This window comes from Miscanthus floridulus, chromosome 13, assembly GCF_019320115.1.
Source record: "Miscanthus floridulus cultivar M001 chromosome 13, ASM1932011v1, whole genome shotgun sequence".
In the NCBI taxonomy this organism is placed as follows: domain Eukaryota; kingdom Viridiplantae; phylum Streptophyta; class Magnoliopsida; order Poales; family Poaceae; genus Miscanthus; species Miscanthus floridulus.
In genome coordinates this window covers 4,988,869-5,013,548 of record NC_089592.1, presented here as the reverse complement: position 1 = coordinate 5,013,548, position 24,680 = coordinate 4,988,869, and the positions used below count along the sequence as shown (strand labels likewise).

At 47.6% G+C, this 24,680-nt stretch overlaps 1 protein-coding gene and 1 pseudogene across 1 annotated transcript; both read left to right on the top strand.

The window, feature by feature from the left end:
- Positions 1-9,228: 9,228 nt before the first annotated feature.
- LOC136499315 (putative F-box/FBD/LRR-repeat protein At5g56810) lies at positions 9,229-20,138 on the top strand (annotated as a pseudogene).
- A 2,758-nt stretch (positions 20,139-22,896) lies between these two features.
- Positions 22,897-23,625, top strand: LOC136499313 (uncharacterized). Its single transcript, XM_066495018.1, has one exon. It carries the CDS (start codon positions 22,897-22,899, stop codon positions 23,623-23,625), a length of 729 nt encoding a protein of 242 aa, XP_066351115.1.
- The last annotated feature ends 1,055 nt before the right edge of the window (positions 23,626-24,680 follow it).

Here is a 24,680-nt window from a genome sequence, read left to right as displayed (position 1 = left end):
CCTCAGAGAAAACCATGTCGTCCATATCCGTGGGGTCCTCCGACTCGAGCTCGACTAGACGTTGCTCTTCCTCTCCCTGGCCTTCACGCGCCGGGCAACCTCCTTCTCCTTCTTGTGCTTCCGGTGGGTGACCTCGGCCTTCTTGTTCTTCCTGGCGTCCGCTGCCTCCTTCTGAGCGGCCTGCTTGGCCACGCCCTCTGGACCCTTGGGAAAGTGCGGCCGGGACTTGTAATTTCCAAGCCCCTATGGAACGTGTGACTCCTAATCAAAAGAGAAAAATACACATAGGAAAAGCAGAGGAAGACATGCGGGCTAAAGGGAAGGGAACATACCAGGGTGGACACGATCGAGGAGTTGAAAGGCGTGGGCCTCCCTTTGACCCTCTCTCTGGGCTTTAGCTGTAGCACCCGGCCAAGGTGACTCTAGACCTCGTCGTCTGGCAGATCCTCCGGTGATGCGCGGTCTAGGTCCGATGAGCCGCTGTACAGCCACATCAGTCGCATCCTCTCCGCCAATGGTGCGACCTAGCGATGGTACAGGGTGTGGAACACCCACACCCCATTAAGGCCATGCTTTACGAGCTTCTGGAGCTCCTCCTCGATGACCCCCACCTTATGCTTCTCCTTTTTTGGCACAACCCCACGTCCAACTATCCTGCTTCTCTGGCCTCCCACTAGTGAACGCCGGGAACGCCGCCGCCGCTGGATTCCTGATGTAGAACCACTCCCCACGCCACCCCCGGTTGAAGTCATAGGGGAGGTACGTGGGATACGAGTCTCCCATGCCCGGTTTTCTCTACAGGGCGAAACCCCCCATCGGCGCGACCTCAGTCGGGTCCCCCACCGTAAAGGCTCTTGGGGAGAAGAGCCGCCGAAAGAAATCCGCATGTGGCTCCATCCCGAGGAAAGCCTCGCAAACGGTGATGAAACCGGCGATGTGCAGCACCCCCGTCGGATTAAGATGTTGTAGCTCTAGACCCCACTCGTTGAGGAGGCCATGCAGGAACCAGTGCGTGGGGTATCCCAGCCCACACTCATGGAAGGTGAGGAAGGAAACCACCTCATCGGGCCGAGGTTGTGGGGACTCCTCCCACCCGGGAACCCTCTAGTGCGCCACCTCCTTCGGCGGTAGAAATCCCTTCGCAATAAAGGCCTTCAACACCGACTCTCTCACGGTGGATGACTTCTAGTCTGACATTGCGCCCTGAGGATTGGTGAGTTCTTCTCTCCTCGCTCTCTCCCCTTTCTTTCCTAGAAACCACCATGGCTCTCAGGAACGTTCACGACAAGAAGGAAGAGGAAAGACGACCGCAGATGAGGAACAGGCAAAAGAACGGGCCGAAAACCCTTTCCCCTCTCCTACTTAAGGAAAAGGGAACAATAGTTAGGGAAGGGCGCGCCGATCAGGAGAAGACAAAATGGCGGAGCGAGGAACTCTCTCTTTTCCATTTAATGTAGATGAGACGCACCCTGACCGATGAGACGTGCCCTGCCCGACAAAACGGCTCCTGATCAGACAGGACATGGCCTGGGCCGGGCCCACCACTACCGCATGACCAACCACTACCGCACATCGGGCACGAAAACCGAAGCGCCACCACACGCGGGTGGCACCCTGCTTCCCCAGGCCAGGCCTCGAGAAACCCAAACAAGATCTCCGCTGGGGGAGATCACCGGCCCCCTAAGTCAATCGAATCACTCAAGATAGACACCAAGAGATAGGTAAGGAAGCAAAGGGGTGCCCCATGTAGGCCATGCTGACTTCATCACGAACGATGAGCACGGGTCCCGGTCGGACATTTTTTACTGAAGCTCTCCGAACCCTGTCACTCAAGCCATCAAGGTGAGCATGTGTTCACTAATACAAAAGTTGTTCACACAAGGGCTCACCCATGAACGATGAGCGTAGGTCCCGGTCGGACATTTCCGACTGAAGCTGTCCGAACCCCGTCACTCAAGCCATCAAGGTGTGCACTACCAACCCCCTCTATTTCCATACAATCATTTCATACATCCATATGTGCATTCATTCCATACGCCCGAACCTCCCGGACGATTCGGGCCCTGAACCGCTCGGGGGCTCGGGAACTAAGCATCGCACGTGCAGCGAAATGCATCACAACGTTTCGTGTTGTGTCACGAAGCGACGGTTGCCTCATTCGACATGAGCAACCAACAGAGCCAGGGGAAAAAACATAGATGAGACCCGTGTGACCCTCACCCGGTCTGGCAGACTGGGTCATCTCAACCTTCTCATTCGATCCTGAACATCTCACCAAACCCACAGAATCTCCATCGTGGGGAGGCCGTTAGGCCACCCGGGTCAGTCTTCGGAATGACCCAGGCATCTACTGGGTTGCAGGTAAAGGAGTAGTGGAATGTCACAAGAGGGCTATGCCAACCTCGTCACAAACGACGGACCTGGATTCCACTCGATCACACCCGTTAGCGATCTCACCGAGCGCGTCACTCAAGCCCGAGCGATCGGGACAAGCGACAAAACTCAGCCCCTTTGGTTGTGAGGAACCGAGGATGGGGTAACGCACACAACTCACACCGACCCCTACTAAGGCCCAACAGGGCTCGGGGGCTCAAGACAAAAAGCCTGGGACTGTGACCCCGAACTCGCCCCTTCCGACTGCGCTCCAAAAACCTGGGTTTACGACCCCGATCTCTCCCCATCCAGCTATGCTTCCGACTACGCTCCAAAAACCTGGGTTTGCGACCTTGATCTTGCCCCATCCAGCTACGCTTCCAATTGCGCTCCAAACACCCGGGTCTGCGACCCCGATCTCGCCCCATGACTCCGACTCACCCGATCCCACGGCACGCATCGACGCTTGGATTAGTGAGCTCTGTCTCGTCCAAGACTGACTCCCTCGCTCAATCCCACGGCGCGCATCGACGCCAGAATCAGTGAGCTCTGTCTTGTCCAAATCCCTTGACTGACTCCCTCGCTCGATCCCACAGCGCGCATCGACGCCAGGATCAGTGAGCTCTATCCCGTCTAAGACTGACTCCCTCGCTCGATCCCATGGCGTGCATCGATGCCAGGATCAGTGAGCTCTGTCTTGTCCAAAACTAACTGCCTCATCCGATCCCACGACGCGCATCGACATTAGGATCAGTGAGCTATGTCTCGACCAAAACTAACTGCCTCACCCGATCCCACGATGCGCATGTCTTATCCAAAACCCTTGACTGACTCCCATGCTTGATCCACGGCGCACCGATGCTAGGATCCACAAGCTCCCTCTCACCTAATCTCTCAAAACAACTAAAAACCACCTCGACTGCACAACGACGCCTTGGTCGACAAAACTCCGTCTCAAAATGAAAAAACTCCCCCACTGACAACACAGGAAACCCCCCAGACGGTTCTACCTGAACCGCCCGGGGGCTCGGAGGCTACACCCGCGGGTAAGCTTGCATGCACCCACCGGCAAGACAAAAATCCCCCGGACGATTCTACCCGAATCACCCGGGGGCTCGGGGGCTCCTATCGGGTTCATAAACCTGGGGTCCCTCGGGGACCGGCTTCCATGCCAAGGCTCGACCCAAGAGTCTAAAACGACAGGCCAGAAGGGTGGCCTAGTCATCGACCGGAAGGTCCGGCCGAAGAGGAACAACGCCCGCTCATCGGCTACTTCGGCCCACCTCTTCGACCGGAGCGTTCGCTTCGACTCCAGCCGCCTCCGGACGGCCTCTCCGATCGGAAGGCGTGGCCCAAAACACCACTTCCGATTCCGACCCCGCGTCTCCGACCCGGGTTCGCAAGAACCTTGCTCACCGCTCTTCTCTGACTGGCACACTCAGAGCCGACTGGAGCCATCCGACCGGGGACGCCCGCTCGGTGGGAACCAGAAGACGTGCGGAGAAAAGCAAGGCAAGGCTCACAAGTCAAAACCACTGTACCAGGGACCATACCCTGCATGGAACAGTACTCTGCAGCCACCCTGATACAAATAGTATTGTAGGCGCCGACATCTCCCTCTACAGTATTGTAGGGGCCGCTAAAACTCCCATACGGTAAGGCCCCCCACGTGCCTCTGGGCATCGATAGCGGCATGGGCGCCAGGATTTACCGTACCGGGTGAACATAGCGAGACTCCTCACATGCCTCTAGGCATCAAACAGTATTTGCAGGTACCGACGTCCACCATCCCTGAAAAAGGCAGCACGACCTCCCGCATGCATCTGACATTCTACAGTGACATCAACAGTGTTGTAGGCGCCTACCATTATCTTGTACCCCCGGCGTGGGCAACAAGGCTCGGTAGGCGTGGGCAACAAGGCTCGGTAGCATACGTACCCTCACCCTCTCCTTGTAAGGCCATCCCCTTTATCTATAAAAGGGACGCGCCCCTCCAACAAAAAGGAGAGCCCTTCTTGAAGATAACCAACATCGATCGAGTTCATCAGCTCACAGCCACAGAACACGCCGGAACACTTAGCTCATAGCGTACCTCCTGTCGCTCTTGGCCCTTCCGACCGGACCTCTTGTACACCCCATCTTTCTCCTTCTCGTTTGTAACCCCACTGCAAACTTCGAGCACCTGGGCTCAGGAATAAAGTCATTGACCGACCCAAACTGGACGTAGGGCACGTTGCCTGAACCAGTATAAACCCTATGTCATTGAGTGCTAGGCCACCTCCAATCACAACGTACGGCAAAACTATAAATATTTACTAGTTGGTCAAATTCTACACCGACACTGGCTCTTTGTCTGCTCTCACGAGCCTACTTGCTCCCATAGTAACAAATTACAAGTTATTTTAAATTTTTTACGAAGTCAAAACTTCTCAGCTTTAACCAAATTTATATGATAAAATAATAACATTTATGATACCAAATAAGTATCATTAAATTATTTCATAGTATACCCATGATGTCATAAATATTTATAATTATCTCTATAATTTTACTCAAACTTGATATGCTTTGGCTCTTCAAGAAAAAAGTTAGAATGTCTTCTAATTTAAAATGGAGAGAGGACTAAATATGTGTGGGAGGCCGAGGCTCCTATTTTTATTTTATATATAATATGATATGTTTCAATTGTTTACACTCCTTGACGGCCGGCTTTACTAGTTGGTTGGGGTCTTTGGCTATTTCATTCACGCCGAGGAAATGAGACAACAACCTACTTCATTACTGGTTCAAATATGATATCAATCCTCGAGATCGAGAATACACCAACATATACTAGTTGCATTGGCTTAGGCCCGGTTTTTAACATAACTCCTCCGCAAACTCGGGGACCTGTGTGTTTAAAGTTGTTTTGTGCTAAACGAAATAAAATGAAATAGCTTCACGTGAGAAATTCTTTAAAACTTGCTCATAAGGGGTGAATGAGAGATGGAGCTAAAAATAGTAGCTTCTCCCAGCTTCCACTCGCTGTGGTGGACCCTACGTAGGATTATGTGAGATGATGTTTTATGGAGCTTCACATATATAGGTGTTTTGCCAAATGGTTCGACAAAATAGCTTCATCTTTATTGGTAGAGCTGCTCGTGGAGCTAAAAAAACACTTCACTAGTGGAGTGGAGGTGTGCCAAACATGACCTTAATGAGTGCGAGAATACAAGTAGACAAAACGAATACGTGGCATTAGAGTTAAAGAGAACAGATAATGATGGTTTCTCATACTAGAAACCATGTCTACACGAGAACCAAAGTACAAAGAGTTGTGATCAATAGATGGATAATAGGAGAGACAAAATATACAAATGATTGGATGAAATTTTTATTTCTATAAAATATTCGTTGGGAGTATAGTTTCATGGACAGTATCTATATTAGTTGGCAAGTATGGAAGCTATAACATATATAGTTTCATTGTTCGGACTGACCCCTTTGGAACACCATACATACATAATAGGTATGGATGAAATCATTACAAACCAAAGTTCATACAAATATAACTACAAATGGTAGTCTCGTTAGTCGTTACAATAAAACAAGTGGAGCACACCCACTACTACCTGTTATTACGTGTCATGGCAGGGTCTTTGTAGTGAACATCTCCGATTGTGTGACACACATCATTTAAGTATATATATCAATGCATTAATATATAATTATTGTTGACAATCAATGCACACCCACTTCTACTACTGGTTATTACGTGTCATGGCATGCAGGCATGGTATTCTCTTTTTGCTCTCAAGTCCGCGCACATGGTGATAGATGAAACAAACTGGTTGAAAAATTTTTGTACTCATTATATATATATATATATAATTATTGTTGAGAATCTAGGTCTCTTGACAGATGGAAAGGTCAATCATCACATGTTTCTTAGTAGTGCAAGATAAGCATGATCTGTTTCTTTGAAAGGCCTATGGCGAGGTCACAAATAATAATATGGATGGGTCATGGGTAGATATATGTTTAGTGGTGCCTGGTACGGTGCATTTTCATTCCAACCTTTCTGAACCAACCACCTTCTTGCCAGTACCTACTCCTACCTGCCTGCAAATTGTCATTTCAAATTCTATTCATATTCATCTTGACTCAGATGCATGCAGGTTCTATTTTCTCATTGGGTGGGTCATGAGTACTCTTCTTACCCTCCCAATAAGGGTCTTGCTAAGGTACAACTATTACTCAATAGGAGGTAAGATCTCAAATAAATCTTAGCCATTGATTTTTGAAGTGCATGCAATAATTAAGTAATTAATAATTAATTAAGATATTTAGAAAAAAAAAATAAAACAAAAAAAGCAACAAACTAACAAATGTGTACACGATATCTATTTCAAGAATAGCTCGTTTCTTGCCATATATGCGTGCGCGCGTGTACAGCATGAGCATATACGCATGCAACAGCGCCATATTCCAAACTGGTGTAGCGGCCTCGTGCCCGTGCCAGACGTGGCACCGTGGAGGTACATCACGTACATGAACATATCTGACGGTACAAATCTAATAAATAATAAATAAGTGTCAAAAGCTAATGACTGATTATAAAATACCAATGTCGGAATTATAAAAATACTAATGTCGGGATTATAAAAATACTAATGTTACCAGCATACATTTGCAATATACTAAGTCATAAAAATACTAATGTCAGGATTATAAAAATAAATAAATAAATAAATAATTTAAATGCTAACAAGTTCCAATTTCTTTAAATAAACAACTAAAATGCACCTCTACTTTTGTTACATCCATACAAAAAATACAACTGACGTTTAGATATAAATAACCTTGACATCAATTGCAACTGCACATAATAAGTCAATTAATTAAAAAAGCATCACATGTCACGTTAGGACTTCAAAAGAAATGGAACCAACCACACAAAAGCATGCGGTTGCATGTACATTAGATCCAATTGACAGATATTTTACCTTAAATTTTGCTTACTTTCCTATTCCTCAAAAAAATTATCTTATTACCTCTTAGGAGGTAATATGTGATTATATATTAATGCATTAATATATAATTATTGTTGAAAAATTATTGTTGAAAATGTCTATAAATATTTATCAATGCAATAATATATAATTATTTATCAATAATTATATATTAATGCTTATCTTGCACTACTAAGAAACATGTGATGATTGACCTTTCCATCTGTCAAGAGGCCTAGATTCTCAACAATAATTTTATATATATATATATATATATATATATATATATATATATATATATATATAAATATATATATATATATATATAATGAGTACAAAAAATTTTCAACCAGTTTGTTTCATCTATGTAACACCCCTGGTGGTACGATCTTGTTTAGCACCGCGATTTGGGCCTAAGTAAAACTTTCGAAACGTGTTTCTCGAATTTTTTATTTAAATATACGTGAAGCGACAAGCGAATCTTGTGTGACATAGTTTGTGGACTCGAATCAACGCTCAAGTTAAATTACGCAGTGCGTAGAAATATTTAGGAATGACGAACGACGATGCCAGCAAACGGTATGTTCCGTAGATTAAGTATGAAAAGCAACCTTTATAAATAAAATAGAATCCTTTAATAAATAGAACGGTATATACATATATAGCTTTTGAATCAAATTTAAATTCGAGCTTGCTGAAATATTTCCTGTGCCTAATGTTGCAATTTGTGTAAATTAGTAAACCGTTATAAAAGTTACGACGAATGAACGTGCTCCAAAGCAAAGTGCTGTTACGACGATATATATATATAAGAGTGCCTGAGTCAGAAGCACGTGGTCCTGTTTCCGAGTCAACTCATGTCAATTTTGCCGCGCTGTTCTTGTTTTGATGGAGTTGGCTGGAACCGCACGTGTCTCCTTGCCTGGCTCAGCTTGTCCCTGCGACCCTGCCTCTGCTGTCTCCGTAGCCGGCGAGCAAAGTTCCAACTCACGAATTCCCATGTCTCTGCCGCGTCTTGTCCCGGTCTGCCCTCTGTCTCCGAGTGCATTGCCGAGCTGCCATCCACCTACCGCACCTACCCGCGTAATTCTTGAGCGCCGAATCTGAACCGTGTATGCCTTCGCGTCCCGCCTGATGGTGTTGTACTTACCGACCTGGCCATGTGATCGATCGGATTGCTCTACTTCCTGGTTCGCTCCCGAATCTTTGCTGTCCCTCGCACGTGTGCTTTTTCTTTACCTCCGTTCGATCTTCCTCTCTCTACTGCAACCGTTGTGGTCACGGCTGCCGGTGCCGGTCCTCCTCCGTGCATGACCTCCCTCTGCTTGCCACTGCCGGGCCAGCACCAAGCCACTCTCCTTCCGCTCACCAGAGCCGCGCGTGGCTTCGCTTGACTCGCTCCCCGCGTCCCATTGCCGTGGCCGTTTTCCATCGCCGCCACTGCGCGTGCGGGCGCGCCAGGCCGCCGGAGCCGTGGAGCCGCCCTGCAGCGTTGCCTCCCTGCTTCCGCTGTTGACTGCAGTTGCGCGCCCGAGCCCGCGCTGCACCGTGCCTGATCCGCCGCGCACGCCTCCACCTCCGTGCCGTGCTCCGAAGCGCCCCGCCGTGGAGCCATTCCGTCCCCGCGTCGCGCGTCCTCGCCGTGGCCACGCCTCACGCCGCGCGAGCACCGGCATCCTACTGTCGTAGCCCCACGCCGCCTACATGGTCCCGCCGTCGTCTGCGCCACGGCCCCCCTGCCCGGGTCTTTGCCATGCTGCGCGTGCGGCCAGACCGCTGTGCCCCGCATGGAGCCGCCTTGCCGGTGCCGCAGCGCCACCATCTCTCCCGTGCGCGTGCCCCTCAGCCCGTGCGCGAGCATGCCATGGCCGCCGGTGTCAGAGTTGCCTCGCCGGTCGCCGCTACTCACGGCGTCGTTGCCACCACCACCGGCTGGTGCCCTCCCCTAGTGCTCTGCTTTGGTGAAGAGGAGGTAGAGGAGGGTAAGTATCCAAGCCGGAACGTAATACAGGGTCTTTATTGCTAATACATGACTTGAATGAATAGTGTAGTCAGGACTGCAGATCGATTTCGTAAAACTACAGGGACCTTTTTTGCATAATTTCGCGTCCTCTCTAGATCCTAGCCGCATGGGCTGGCTGTTGGGCCACGGCCTGCACATCTAGCCCAACCGCGCCAGCTTACCGGCCTGCTCCCGCGCGTGGGTCGGCTGCTCGCCTGCACTGGGTCGGCCTGTGGCAGCCGCGTCTGGGCCGCCTACGCGCCACGCTGGGCCGGCTGGTGTCGCCGCGTCTGGGCCACTGCCCATGGCCTGCTCGCTGTCCCGCCTAGGCCACTGCCCATGCGCCGCGCCTGGGCTCGCCGCATGCTTGGGCCGACTTTGGGGCCGCCGGCTTGTGCTGGGCCGTCCGCGCCACGCCTGGGCCTTGTGCGGCTGTGGGTTGTGGTTTTTTTTCTGCTGAGCTTAATATTTTGTTTAAAATGGCTGAAGATTGTAAATCCGTAATAAATCAAATAAAAATCATAAAAATGCCAAATCAGTTTTGTTAGGCTCCTAAAATCATGACCTACCTGCTAGTGTAATTTGTTTGCATAGTTGGATAATGTTCATAGGAGCAATATAATTAAATTGAGGTACTTGATAGTATGAAAAGATAAACTTGTAGGAATTTCCATGATAAATTGGTAATATTGTTGAATCTAAAATTTGTACAGTAGGCTCCTAACAATATTAGGTACTCACTGTAAATTTTGTAGCTCCAGAATAATTAGTTTGCTAAATAAATAATAATATCCTATTGCGAATAAAGAAACTCCGTTGGTTTATATAACTAAAAGAATTGTTAGGAAATACGCCTTATCCGACAACGTGTATATGTAGCCTAAGTACGGTCGTCGTTAGAATTAGCCCGTTAACTCGAGAGGCGTACGCCGTATTTTACGAGTCATGATTGCAGTTGATTAATTACATCTTTGCATTGCATCGCATGCATATTATATAGGTACGATGATGGATCAACGGATCGATCGAATGATGATTGGGAATCCGAAGATGGTGTAATGGTATTCTCTCTAGGAGATGATGCGATGGGTTTTCTATCCAGATGATTGTGGAGGATCTGAAGATGCAGATACTAACTTTTTAATATATATCTTACCCAGGCAAGCCTCGGTGCATAACCCCTACTTTTCTGCAGTTTAAATTATATTTGTGCATTAAGTTTTAATGAGTTGAATGAAACCCACTTGCATATATATCTTTACTATATGAGTCTTACTAGTATGACAGGATCGTATAGATTGCTATGCTATATGACTCCGGTAGAAGTCGAGTGATTGCCTGTCACTCATGAGATATAGGAAATATATTATTGATTTATCATCACTTGGAAAATACAAAAATAGTGGAAAGGAAAAATAGTGACCGGGCAGGGATATGGTTTGGGTATTGATGGGTGTAAGAGGTTGTGTCGCCGTGGACACGGGGCATAGCTTGGTTACACTGTTTTCCCTGTCTGGTCGATTAAGGACCGTTCGTTGCATAAGATTCTAGGCAGGTCACAGACTTATTATCCCGAGCACATACTTATGTATGGGCGCTTGGAAGACTTGTTGCTCTCTTGTCGCGGATCCGGCTCTTTCCAAACCGACTGTTAGGGTTTTATTTTGGTGGAGGAGGTCCTTGCACCGCACTGAGTCCGGGACTCAGGGGCGGGGGCTTGGAGTCCCAGTTTGGACGGGGACCTGGACACCCGGGACAGGAGAGTGATGGGTTGGTCCTGCTTGTGCCTAGGGTACAAGTGGGGCGTGTGTTTTCGGGGTACCCAGCTGGGGGCATTGATTCGCGAATCGCCGGGCGATCCGGTACGGCTTGTCTACGGTTTAGCATCGTAGTAAGAACTAAAAGATGAAAGATGGAAAAGAGAAATCTGATTGCTTACCACCTGCTTGAAAGTAGCACAGGTGCTTACATAGAATGGTTAGTTAATGAATCAATGCGGCTATTAATAAAAACCGAATATAAGGACACACACTTAGTAATGCTTCCTGCAAATGCAATAAACGCACAAGCCAGATAGCCTTGCATATCCTTGGAGTCTTTTCTTTTCTCCTATCGGGTAAGTCTTGCTGAGTACAATTGAGTACTCAGGGTTTTATTCCCCCTGTTGCAGGTGACAGATGGATGCTAGAGCTGACCCTTGTGTGTGGATACCTCCTGGTGGGCTCAGCGAGGATTCCTTTACGCTACGATAGTAGTTTTTATTTATAACTCTCACCAAATGCTTTTATAAATGAAAGTTCCATAATTTGTTGTCGTAGTTTATTTATCAATACTTCATCATGTCATGATTAGATATTCATTTCCGCTGTAATTCTGATCACATGTTTATATTTCGCTGTTCAATTAAATTGTTTATAACTCTGATAACATGATTTCATTCCGCTTTTATATTAATAAAGATTATACTCTGATGTTGTATTAAAAATGATGTAAGAAATGGTTCAGAATGATGTAAGCTTTATTCTCTCATTTGCGATCCTGATGGCAAAAATATGGATTTTCAGGTTCTCCCCTGGGGTGTGCCCGATAGAACTGCGTAATTTGGTGTTCTCCCTGGAGTGCTTAGTGTCTAATGGAAGACAAGTGCTCCTGTGAGGCATTTGATTAGACGGTTCTGCCAGAATCTATCACCATGTGCGCGGACTTGAGAGCAAAAATTATTGTTGAAAATGTCTATAAATATTTATCAATGCATTAATATATAATTATTGTTGACAATCAATGCACAACCACTTCTACTACTGGTTATTACGTGTCATGGCATGCAGGCATGGTATTCTCTTTTTGCTCTCAAGTCCGCGCACATGGTGATAGATGAAACAAACTGGTTGAAATTTTTTTGTACTCATTATATATATATAAAATTATTGTTGAGAATCTAGGCCTCTTGACAGATGGAAAGGTCAATCATCACATGTTTCTTAGTAGTGCAAGATAAGCATGATCTGTTTCTTTGAAAGGCCTATGGCGAGGTCACAAATAATAATATGGATGGGTCATGGGTGGATATATGTTTAGTGGTGCCTGGTACGGTGCATTTTCATTCCAACCTTTCTGAACCAACCACCTTCTTGCCAGTACCTTCTCCTACACAAAAGCATCACATGTCACGTTAGGACTTCAAAAGAAATGGAACCAACCACACAAAAGCATGCGGTTGCATGTACATTAGATCCAATTGACAGACATTTTACCTTAAATTTTGCTTACTTTCCTATTCCTCAAAAAAAAATTATCTTATTACCTCTTAGGAGGTAATATGTGATTATAGCCATCAAAATCGACGGTCCACGGTTATTTAGAGGTACCATAGCAAAACTCTCCCAATAAACTGACAGGACAACGGGACAAGTGACTCTGTCTAAAATAAAGCGGGAAGACACATCGTCAGAGTGACAAGCGAACAAAAAAAAATGTTTTGTGATTTTGTAACCTGAACTCAACCTTTTATTTTGCAATAAAGCAGAGTAGGGGCTCCCACCCCTCCTGTTTTGAGTCAAAAAAAAAAACAAGACAAATTCTATGCCAATACCCATACACCACCTCATGCAAGAAGCCCTGTAGGTTCTTTCTAGTGGAAAGAGTTACGGAAACTTCACCCAGACTTCTGCTTGATGGATAGAGGATCCTTTCTGTATTTTGCGCTGATATGGTAGAGGTACCTGGATGGCGTCCTTGCCGCACTCCTTCAGAAGTTGCTCTAGTGCATGGAGGTGGATGGCCACGACTCTAAGGCTGATGCCTATAGTGAGGAGCAGTACCCCAAACATGGCGCCTTGGAAGATAATAGGTGAATAGAATATGCTCAATGCTACCATCATGTTTGCCATGCTGTCAGTTCTGTCCCTGCTACCATGATTGAGCTTCGCCATTCACCACGATGAGACCGCTGCACAGGCGAAAGGCCCAAGCAGGTAGATCAACTAGATGCACAAAGCCACGGCCAGGAATAGCAATACTAGTATGGAAATATAAGCGATAAAGTCTGTCATATGGCCTTCTTGATTGATCTTCTTCTTCTTCTTCAAGCGGAGTCGTCAAAAAATATGTTAATGTTATATTGTGATCCAAATCACACGCCAGCAAGGACTAGCACGCCCTAGGTTGCAAACAACCTGATACACGCAGCAAGCAACTATTGTGATCAACTAAACCAATCTCGAGACAGGTTAGGCCGATCTAAAGCTCATCCTTTGTCGCAAAAGCCTGCGAACACCTCTCAGGAGGACCCATCAGGGAGCAGCACGTCTAGGGTTGTTAGGGTCGGCAAGGCCACCTAGAACATAAATAAATCTCGCGAAGAGATGCAATGAACATCAAAGGGGTTAGGAAAAGGTAAAATAGGGTAGTAGATGTAAAAACGACGATTGGATGTGGGATACCTCAATCGACCATGTACCCCATATTTTATAAGGAGTAGGGGTGATCTTATCCCATCAAAAAATCAATGTGGTACTGTTCTTATGTCCCTTTGTAGAGTTTTCCGTAGATTGGACGAAACTATCATTGGCTATTTCGAAAATTGACTTGGTCCCAATTTGGTCGTCAACAAAATCCAAAACAATGTGACTACTACTATTTTTTTTCTCCTCCAACAGCCCATGAAAACTCTGGTCTAGAAGGCCTAGCCCCACTCGCCAGACATCATAAAACCCAGCCCCCTCTTGCCTTGTTTTTGGATCCGCCACTGCATGGCTTAATCTTAACTTGGAAGTTGGAAGGCCGAAGACGAGTTGCCGAGTACGAGCAGTTGCGGAGCTGATGGAGTCCGAAGTTGGAAGTTGAAAGCTGGGAAGGTTGTGATGGCCAATGGATTGGAGCTGCATTGGTGAATGTCAATCGGTGCTCGCGTGGGCTGCGGCAAGGGGTCTAATTGGGCCTTTAATTACTGATTAGTGAGGCTTTAATTTTTTAGAGCCTGGCATCGCCATGCCACTTGCGTCGTATAGTATACGGGCCATGTACCTATGATTCAACACTGGCGTCTTCTCCGACCCCTATGACAGTTTTGACAAGGTTAGGGTTTAGGTTCTCCGAGGAAGTCACCACGGATATCTCTCTGTCGAGAGGAACGTCACCTACTACTAAAAGCACAACGCCGTTAAATTCTAAAAAAATTGCTCTCATGAGAGTTAAACCTAGAACATGAGTGCTACTGAGGCTCTTGTAACCACTATTGTAAGAGCATCTCCAAGAGTTTGCTATCTCAACTTGGCATCCATATAAATTTGTCAAAACAAGAAAAAATAGCCTCCAACAGTTTGGCAAAACAACTTGGCATCAATAGCAACTTGGCAAATCTTCCCTCCGCACGCGCAAATATACGCGCGCGTATACGGCTTGGCATCCGGGGCTCTTCGTTTCTTAGCGGGGCTCTTCGTTCGCTTAGCGGGCCTCTTCGTTCGCTTAGCGGGCCTCTTCGTTTTGTTAACGGGTTTTTTTATTTTACCAAGTCAAAAATGCCAAACTCTTAGAGATGGATTGTTTTTTTACTTGGCATATAATTTTGGGAGTTGGCAAATCATAAGATTTACCAAGTAAAATTTGACAAACTCTTGGAGATGCTCTAACCACTAAGCTACGTGTCCTTTCGCATGAGCAATGAAAATCCTTAGTATTCCTTTTCTTGTCTTGGGCCCATAGTCGTGCCTAAGGATGGCAACGGGGATGTACCCGTCGGGTATCGTTGGAACGTTCTCTTCCCCGCTACGGAGAATTCATCCCGTCTCCGTCCCGTTAACTGTCTCGGATATAGATTCTTGCCCATCCCCTTACCCATCGGGCATTGGTCGGGTAACAGATAGCCGATGGGTACTGCATACCCGATAAACAAGGACACTTGGGGTCACAGCTTTGCAATCGGATACGTTTCTTCTTCACCCAGGTATAAGTGTTGGAGTCTCGGAGATGCCGAGGAGAAGGAGCGAGGTTACGAGGAGGACGAGCAAAGGTGGCAGAGAGACCGAACTGAGGAAGCGAGGGGCACGAGCTCTCGTGAGGCAAGCGTGCTTGTGCTGCTGGCGGAGATGGTGAGGAAAAATTGAACTAGGATTCCTAGAACACACAAACTATATATATGATTGTTCAGATTTGGGCCAAAATACCTATGTTGAGCTTCTTTGAGCCTAATACTCGCATGACAACTCAAATAGTCGGGTTCCCCGATGGGTAACGGGGACGGGTAAACAGGGAACGTTCTCGTACCCGCTATACCCGTCGGGGATGGATTGTTGTCCATTTAGATGCCCGCGAGTAAAGATATGATCTCATTTCCGTTCCCTAATGGATCAAATACCCGTCGGGTATCGGGTATCGGGCCCATAGCCATCTTTAGTCGTGCCTGTTGGTCTGGCTCTGACGTCTGAGAGAAGCAGCTTCAGCGTTGCTGGCCCACAGGATCTCTTCTCGTGGGCCGCTTTGAGCCCACAGCCTACGTCGTTTTTGCGCGCGACCGCGAAGGCACCCAATTTTCTGCTGCACGCGCGGGTCGCGGACTCACTTTTATACCTAGGGACTAGGGATAGGGCTCGGTTGATTGTTGCTTTTTGTCTCCTCTCCTCACGCAGGCTAGATCAGATCAAAACAGAAGTGACTTCTCGGTCAGATTCAAGGGAGGAAGGAAGGCGTCGTCTTCGATGGGGAAGCTTACGTCCCGGCAGCGCCATCGGCGGCGGCCTCGTCACCGGCTGTAGAAACGAGCCTGGCGTAAGTCTCCTTCCTCCTAACACCTCCCTCGCCCTCCCAACGTTTAGCTCCATCCATGTTTTCTTCAGTTCATAATCTTTTTCTGTTCATAAAAAAAAACGATGATGATCCATCTCATTAGTGTACCTAAGATGTAAAATTGTTGCCTTTCTCCCCCCTGATCGAGAGCTCCTTTTGAGTTTTGTCTTTTTTTTTTTTGGCACGAGGAAGCAACAGGAAGTTTCGATTCAGGCGGTCGGGTGACACCCATGACCCTTCATAGGTTTCAGAGAGAGAAGGCGAGATTTGTTTTTAGGGAGATCTCGAGAGATTGAGTGCCTTTTCTGATTTTCTTCTACACATTTGTCCGGACTACCAAAACCATCTCCTCTTTTTGTGTCGCAGGTCGACTCATTGCCTCATCGACAGGTAAAAGAAAGAGATCATCCTGTCAACAAGACGGCTATGGTGATTCTCGAACTGACAAAATGATGACAAGTTCAATCCCAGACCTTCCTGAGGTACCGAGGCCTTATTAAATTCTGATGATGCAGATTTATAGATTGCAACCATAATATCACTGTGACTGTTCTCCTCGGACTAATTACTTGGAAATTTATGCTAGGCTAGCCGCATATTATTTTTTTCGAAAGCGTGTGCTTGGCACTTGCTTCATTAAGGGGAAGTTAGAACAAGTTGATACAGCTAGCTGCATATTATGATTTACGAACAGAGAGATCTTGTAGTGCTGCGATTTGGTCACATCCTGCACTCTTACTTTTTTTTATGGTAATACAAATATGAAAAATTATTTATAATAACTGTAAATGTTTTCTATCGGCAGTGTCTCTTCTCAAACTGATGAAGATGTCTGGAACTTTGCCACACCCCCAGGTCTGGATGCTAAGTGTGGCCATTTGTTCTTCTTACTATACTCTGGCGCCTATGGGATGCCAGGAATGGTGAAATCTTTCGTGGAGAATACGCTGATAGCCGGTCGATCATAAACCGAATCTGTGACGATTTTGTAATTTGTCGAAAGCGCCTTCGAAATGATTTTGTAAACAATCTGAACGACTGGCGTAGCTACCTTCTCACTTGTAACTCTGTAACACTCTCCAGCTCGCTGGAGCCTCCTTTCCGTGAATGAAAATCTGGTGGGGAAGCTCTCCCCCCCGTTTTGTTTTCAAAAAAAAAAAAAAAAACTGTAAATGTTTTTCTGGAAAGTCTGGAAACGTGTCCAACACATCTCCAGAATTTTACGCATAAGTGGGGGTGCTTTAGTGCTATGTCGATAACTTAGCATAACTGCCTTGTCGGGTGTAGTTTGCCTGTCCAAATTCACATTTTGGCCTACAATTATGTGACTCTGTGAGCTCTGTGCCTCAAAATTAGTACGATTGTATTTTGTATTTAAAAAACATTTTTTAAAGCATTATGATTTTGTAACTATTTCAGAGGACTATTATAGGAAAAAAAATGATGGTCAAAGGTCGATTTTGTATAGTCAAACTACGCCTTGTAAAAGTGAACTCAACGATTATTAGTTTGTACTATGTCGCTAGTTTTGTGCTGTAACCAAGTTCATACCATCATTGATTCGAATATTCATTCCAGAAGAAATATGAAAAATGGTTAATCTTTCCACCTGCTCTACAATCCTCCCCAAAGCAACAATTCGAATATTCACAATTGTGCTCTAAATGTTATAGGATATATTGATGTTTTTTGCTTTTGTGCAATTTATGCAACCTAAATCCAGAACAAACTATGAATTGAACTCTGTATTCTTTTACCATGCACCTATTTTTCTTTTTCTTTTTTGTCATGTTTATCGAGGATCACTTCATCTTAGCCACCCAAGTTCATGTCTATTGTGCATTGTAACTGTCAAAACAGTCAGATTCTATTTAATGGGCTTCAATTTGTTTAATTTTTAAGATATGCTATTGTAGCCTCGGAATTTACATATTCATTTCTATTTGTTCACTGTATTAGCATGTTATTGCACAGTAGTACTCCATCATCAGAACTGCACCGAAAACATTTAGCATGTTCGCTTGCTCGTATACGATCGTGGATTATAAGCTGGAACATTATTTTTCTCTCACACTAAACCAACCAGCAGTAAATAATCTACGATCGTTTACGACGAAACGAACAGGCTGATTGCTGTTGACTACTAACACGAGCAAAAGTACATTTTACTGAAGCTGTTTTTAATTGGGGCTAGCTGTTAGCAAAACTGTGCTGCATTACGAGTTTACCTAGCACAGTTATGTTCCTCTGAACAATGCACCAACATAATGCAGTGCACCACGTGCCATTGTGTGGAGAGCTACCTGGGGAACAATGTTACTCTGTGTGCTTGTAAATTGTACTGTTTTTTCCTTCTTCAGTTGAAGTAATGGCTTTCCAATCTTAATGTTGATCTTTTATCCAATGGTTATGTGTGCAGGAAATATTGTTTCACATACATTCCCTGATGCCAATGCGTGACGCTGCTCGTGCTGCCTGTGCATCTCGTGCCTTTTTACATTCCTGGAGATGTTATTATCCAAATCTCATCTTCAATAAGGATACGATTGGCTTGAAGATAAATGGGCGTGGAGAGAACTTCCACCATAAAATTGACCGCCTTCTTAGGAATCGCTCAGGCACTGGCATGAAAACGTTCAATCTTGACTACAGCGGCATGAGAGGGTTCCATGGCAATAGTTATTTTGACAGTTGGCTTCAAATTGCTCTTAAACCAGGGATTGAAGAACTCACCCTCTGGCTGCCCGTAACAGAGAAAATATACAACTTCCCATGCTCACTTTTATCAGATGGGGCTCGAAACTCACTTCAGCACCTTAAACTTCGTTTTGCTGCCCTCCATCCCACAGTTGAACTTGGCCCCTTTGGGAAGCCTAACAAGTCTGCATCTGTCGCATGTGAACATTACATGGGATGAGTTAAATTGCCTTCTTTGCAACTCTCTTGCTTTGGAACAACTAGAGCTGAATTGCTGTGCGGAGATTATTTGCCTAAAGATATCTTGTGCCCTACAGCGGCTCAGCAGCCTTAGTGTTGTTGGATGCGAGAGACTGAAAGTGATAGAAAGCAAAGCTCCAAATCTCTCTAGTATTTTCCTTCGAGGACACAGGTTGAACTTTTCACTTGTGGAAACATTGCAAGTGAAGAAACTAGTGTACTTTTGTTCAAACTTTGTCCATGGTGCTCGTGCCAAGCGCCAACCACTATGCCAAATCTTGAAACTCTTGACATAATTTCACAGGTTGAGGTATGATGTTCTCTACAAGATAGGGTGTTCTAAGCTAGTAATATGTACGGATTACATTTTTCATATCTGATACATGACATTTTTGTGTGTGGGGGTGGTTGATGCACCAATGCTACCTACCAAATTCCCCAACCTTAAGCACCTAAACATCTGGTTGTCGATTACAGACGACTCCCGAACATATGACTACTTGTCTCTGGTTTCTTTTTTTGAAGCGTCTCCTTCCTTGGAGACTTTAGTGTTAACTGTAAGGCTTTTGCACTGTTCATTCGTTTCTTCCAGCAAAGCTATGTGGTCTGTCTGGGTCCATTTAATTGAATCATCTTATCCTATTTATTGTCAGGTGTCTCGGTCAAATATGATGCATGAATCGGTTTTTGTTGATTCACAACTGAGACACACATGCCTGATAGCCGCCATGGAAACCTCCAGAGTGTGAAGATCTTTGGTTTCAGCTCAGCTAAGTGCTTGGTTGAACTAGCCTGTTATATTCTCAAGACTGCGGTGTCACTTGAATGTCTTACGTTGGACACCATTTATGGCCCTAGGTGTGGTCAAGGCAAGTATAAATATTGTCTTCCCATTGGTAATGGTGTTCTCATGGAAGCCCCTAGAGCCCTCTCAGCTATCAGAACATACATTGAGAACAAAGTACCATCTAGAGTTAAATTAACAGTTCTGGGGCCTTGCTGCCGGTGCCATGGTGGTGGAATCTAATATATTTTGGATTTGGAGGAAGATGGCGGATATCATCGCAGTGATCATGATATTTCCATTTATAGAATTTTATAAGTGTACCATGCTTTGTTTCGTGTATTTATGGCTGTGGCCCAAACGTACAACAAATTTAAGTTAACTTTTTTTTCGATCAGGGGGATTTCCCCACCTACTTTTATTGAACGAGTAAGCTGAGCCCAGCAAACTTACAAATACACCCGGCATTCCGGGGGAGGAGTACAGAGGGGGAGGGGGAGAGGAAGAGATGACTACAAGACTCAAAGCTCAGCTAGGCCGCTCTGGATGTAGAGCGCCCAGGTACAAATGAGGCCTTTGTTGCTCCCGAAGCGGCAAGCCCAGAGGTTGAGGTCTTTCACGACCCCACGCGGAACACTTGCCGTGTCTTCGTCCACAGAGTTGAAGACGAGGGCGTTGCGGGCTTTCCAGATGTGCCTAAGGATCACGAGCATGACATCCATACGCACTTTGGCCGGGAGGTTGACGCTGCATCCGATGCGCCATGGGTGTTGCTGATCGCCGGCCGCCGCGTCGACGCGTACCAGACCCTCTGTGCTCTCGGGCAGGAGATCAAAATATGGTCGCCGGTCTCCAGAACATGATCACAGGCAGGACAGAAGCATTCTTCAAGGGGCTTGATGTTCTTGGCGAAAAGGTTGGCGCGTGAGTTTATCCTGTCAAAATGGGTTAGCCAGCCAAAGAAGCGAATTTTGCCAGGGAGCCGAGAGTTCCAGATGAGTTTGGGACCATGGAGTTCAGGGTCGTCAGAGTGGAGCACGAGGTAGGCACCTCGGCTGGTGAAGAGGGGGGCAGTGGGAAGGTTAAGGCGGCGGATATCGGGAAGGCTGGAGAGCTGGATTTGCGAAAGAGAGCTGGAGAGAGAGCTCAACTCCAAGGAGGCCTGGTTGGCAATGCGGGGCTGGAGGAGGTGATCAATACCGGCTTGCATTGAGTCATGGACGCTGGCAAGGGGTCTACAGCAGTGAGAGAAGAGGGCGGGAAAACAGGAGGCAAGGTTCTGAGACCCAAGCCAGGTGTCAAGCCAAAAGGAGGTAGACTGACCATTGCCGACTTGGACCGTGGTAATCTGACGGAGGCGTGGCAGTTCTTCATGGACGATACGGTCGAGGAAGGAATGGGGCTCGCCATCGCCAGGATCATGGGAGCTGTGGCGCCAGTGCCACGTCTTCCAGGGAAGGGTGTCCGGGCCAAGGAGTTTGGAGACGAGCTTCAAGAGCAGGCAATGGTTTCGATCTTCCAAGTTGCGAACACCAAGGCCCCCAGCAGCTTTGGAGCGGCAGAGCCTGTCCCAGGCAACAAGACACTGTGAGCCATGGCATTTGTCGCTCCCCGTCCAAAGGAAAGCACGGCGCCTGGCATCAATCATGTCGCGGACTGTTTTGGGGAGCACCAGAGAGAGCATATAGTGAATAGATAGGCTCCCCAGGACGGCGTTGACCAGAATGACGCGGCCGCCGGAGCTGAGAAGCTTGGCCTTCGAGCCGGACAAATAGCGGTCGAAAGATTCAATTAGGGGCTGGTAGTCGCAGACTTTTAATTTGTGGGGGGAGATGGGGAGACCGAGGTAGGTTTGGGGGAAAGAGGAGACAGAGCAGCCAAGGATGCCGACCATGGATTGAACCTGCTCATCGTTGATGTTCATCGGAAGAAAGGTGGACTTGTGGAAGTTAATATGTAAACCAGTGGCATGGGAGAAGCTGTCCAGGAGCCGTTTGAGCCTAGTGACACCGGCGACGTCGCCTTTGAGAAGGATGAGGGTGTCGTCAGCGTACCGAAGAACGGGACAGGGGAGTTCTGTAATGTAAAGTAGTTGTTCCATCTGGAACAGACGGTAAGGGCACACGTCGAAAGGGCTCCTTACTGCTGTACTATAGCCGTGGTAGGGGTAGGCGTCGAAAAACTCTCATACCACACTGTAGCCACAGCAGGGGCAGACGTCAAAGTCAGCCCTGCTGTCACATCTAGTACTGTAGCAGCATGGTAACCTGGTATGTCTGTGTACTAGGATTAGATGGGTAGAGTTGTATATATAACTTCCCACTGTAACTCAATAAAGTGAGCGAGTTCAGTTTTGCCATCTACTCTGCAAAGCTCCGGCCAACGCTGGTGCTTGTGCTATGTGTGTGCGCTCTGTTCTTTCTCCCTCTTCTACCTCCATCCGTAGTGTGTGTGGTCGGCAACGACGGTGAGCGATCGGCTCACCCATGCGGAAGATCTATCAGAGCCGTACAAGTGCCGTCGCCGGACTAACTGATGGCGATGACGGACGGTTTGGCGACAGCAGCGACGCTGCTGTGGCTGCCTAGCCACGATAGGAGGTCGTCGTGCGTATGGTGCAGGAGGTCAGCGATATCAGTTGGCTGACGCTGACTCGCACCAACTATGGCGAGTGGGTGGTGACCATAAAGGTCAAGCTCATAACCCGACAGCTCTGGAATACCATTGACAAGGGCACCGACAACAAAGAAAACGACATGCCAGCATTGGAGGCTATCCTCGCTGCTATGCCAGCGGAGTACAGGGAGCCATTGAGGACGAAGAACTCTTCTAAGGAGGTGTGGTAGACCATTGTAGCGATGCGTGTCAGCTTCGACCGCGCAAAGAAGGCGACGGCCTAGCTGCTGAAGCAGGAGTACACCCACCTCAAGTTCAAGGATGGTGAGTCGGTGGAGGACTTCTCCCTCCGCCTATAGTCGCTTATCAGCAAGTTGAGGAGCCACGGCATCACCATCGACGAAGAAGAGATGGTCTCCAAGTACCTCCACTCCGTGTCGGTGAAGTACATCCAAATCGCTCTCTCCATAGAGACGATGTTGAACTTGTCCACCCTCACCATTGAGGATGTGGCAAGGCATCTACAGGCGGTGAACGAGTGCATGGAGCAGGCCATAGCAACGACCGACAACGACAAGCTGTTGCTGACAGAGGAGGAGTGGGCTGCCCGGATGAAGAAGAAGAAGTCCGAGGAAGCCTCCTTCAGCCACGGTGGTGATGACAAGCACCGCGACAAGGCTTCTTTGGAGAAGAAGAAGAAGGTCGACCCCAACATCTACCGACGCTGCGGGAAGACGGGCCATCGGGCAAAGAAGTACCCAAATCGCAAGAAGGAGAAGAATGCTGAGGCTCATTTAGCACAGGCTAATGAGGATGATGAGACCACTCTCCTAATGGCGACGTTCTGTGCACTGTACGATGTTGAGGCCAAGGAGAAGGGAGAGGTGATGGTGATGGAAGGGCACGACAAGGCTCTGAAGGCTATCAACCTCGACGAACCGCATGTCCAAGTCCACCTCGAATGTGTGGGCGACGAGCAGGAGCAGCGGTGGTACCTGGACTCCGGCTCCAGCAACCACATGACGGGCTCTAAGGAAGTCTTCTTTGAGCTCGATGGCAATGTGACCAGCACAGTGAAGTTTGGTGACGGCTCAAGGGTGGCGATCCGAGGGCATGGCACCATCATCTTCAGGTGCTAGAATGGCGAGCACCACGCACTGATGGATGTATATTACATCCCGCAGCTTCATTCAAGCATCATCAGCATTGACCAGCTGGATGAGTGCGGCAGCGAGGTACTGATCAAGGACGGCGTCCTTAGGATCACGGACCAGGAGCAGCGCCTTCTTGCCAAGGTGAAGAGGTTCTAGAACCGCCTGTACCTGCTCGACTTAAAGGTGGAATAGCCATTGTGCCTGGCAGCACAACACACCGAGGAGCCGTGGCTGTGGCATACCCGGTTCGGCCATCTCAGCTTCAACGCGCTCGGTCGACTGGAGAAGATGGTCCGAGGGCTGCCCCACATCAAGCACGCAGGCGAGCTGTGTGACAGCTACCTAGCCGAGAAGCAGAGGAGGCTGTCGTTCCCAAAGGCAGCCAAGTATCGCACAACGGATGCTCTCGAGCTCGTCCACGGCGATCTCTGCGGGCCAATCACGCCAGCGACAAACGATGGTCGGCGGTACTTCCTCCTGCTCGTGGGATGATTATAGTCGCTATATGTGGCTGCAACTTCTGACGAGCAAGGATGAGACGGCGGAGGTGATCAAGAAGTTCAAGGCGTGCGCGAGTGGCTAGAAGCTACGCTTTTTGCGAACTGATCGTGGCGGTGAATTCACTTCGGTGGAGTTTGCTATGTACTGCGTGGATCAGGGTGTGGTGTGACACCACACCGCGCCATACTCGCCATAGCAGAATGGCATGGTGGAACGGCGAAACCAGACGGTGGTTGGCATGGCTCGATCCATGATGAAGGCCAAGAGCATGCCGGTAAGGTTCTGGGGTGAGGCGGTGACCACGGCGGTGTTCATCCTCAACTGTGCACCCAAAAAGGTGCTGAAGGGCGTGATACCGTTCGAAGCTTGGTATGGGCGCAAGCCGATCATGTTCTTCCTCTAGACATTGGGCTGCATTGTCCATGTCAGGAAGACGAAGCCAGTCCTCACCAAGCTGGAGGACAGAAGCACACCGATGGTGCTCCTTGGCTACGAGGAAGGTACCATGGCGTACCGGCTCTACGACACAGCGGAGGAAA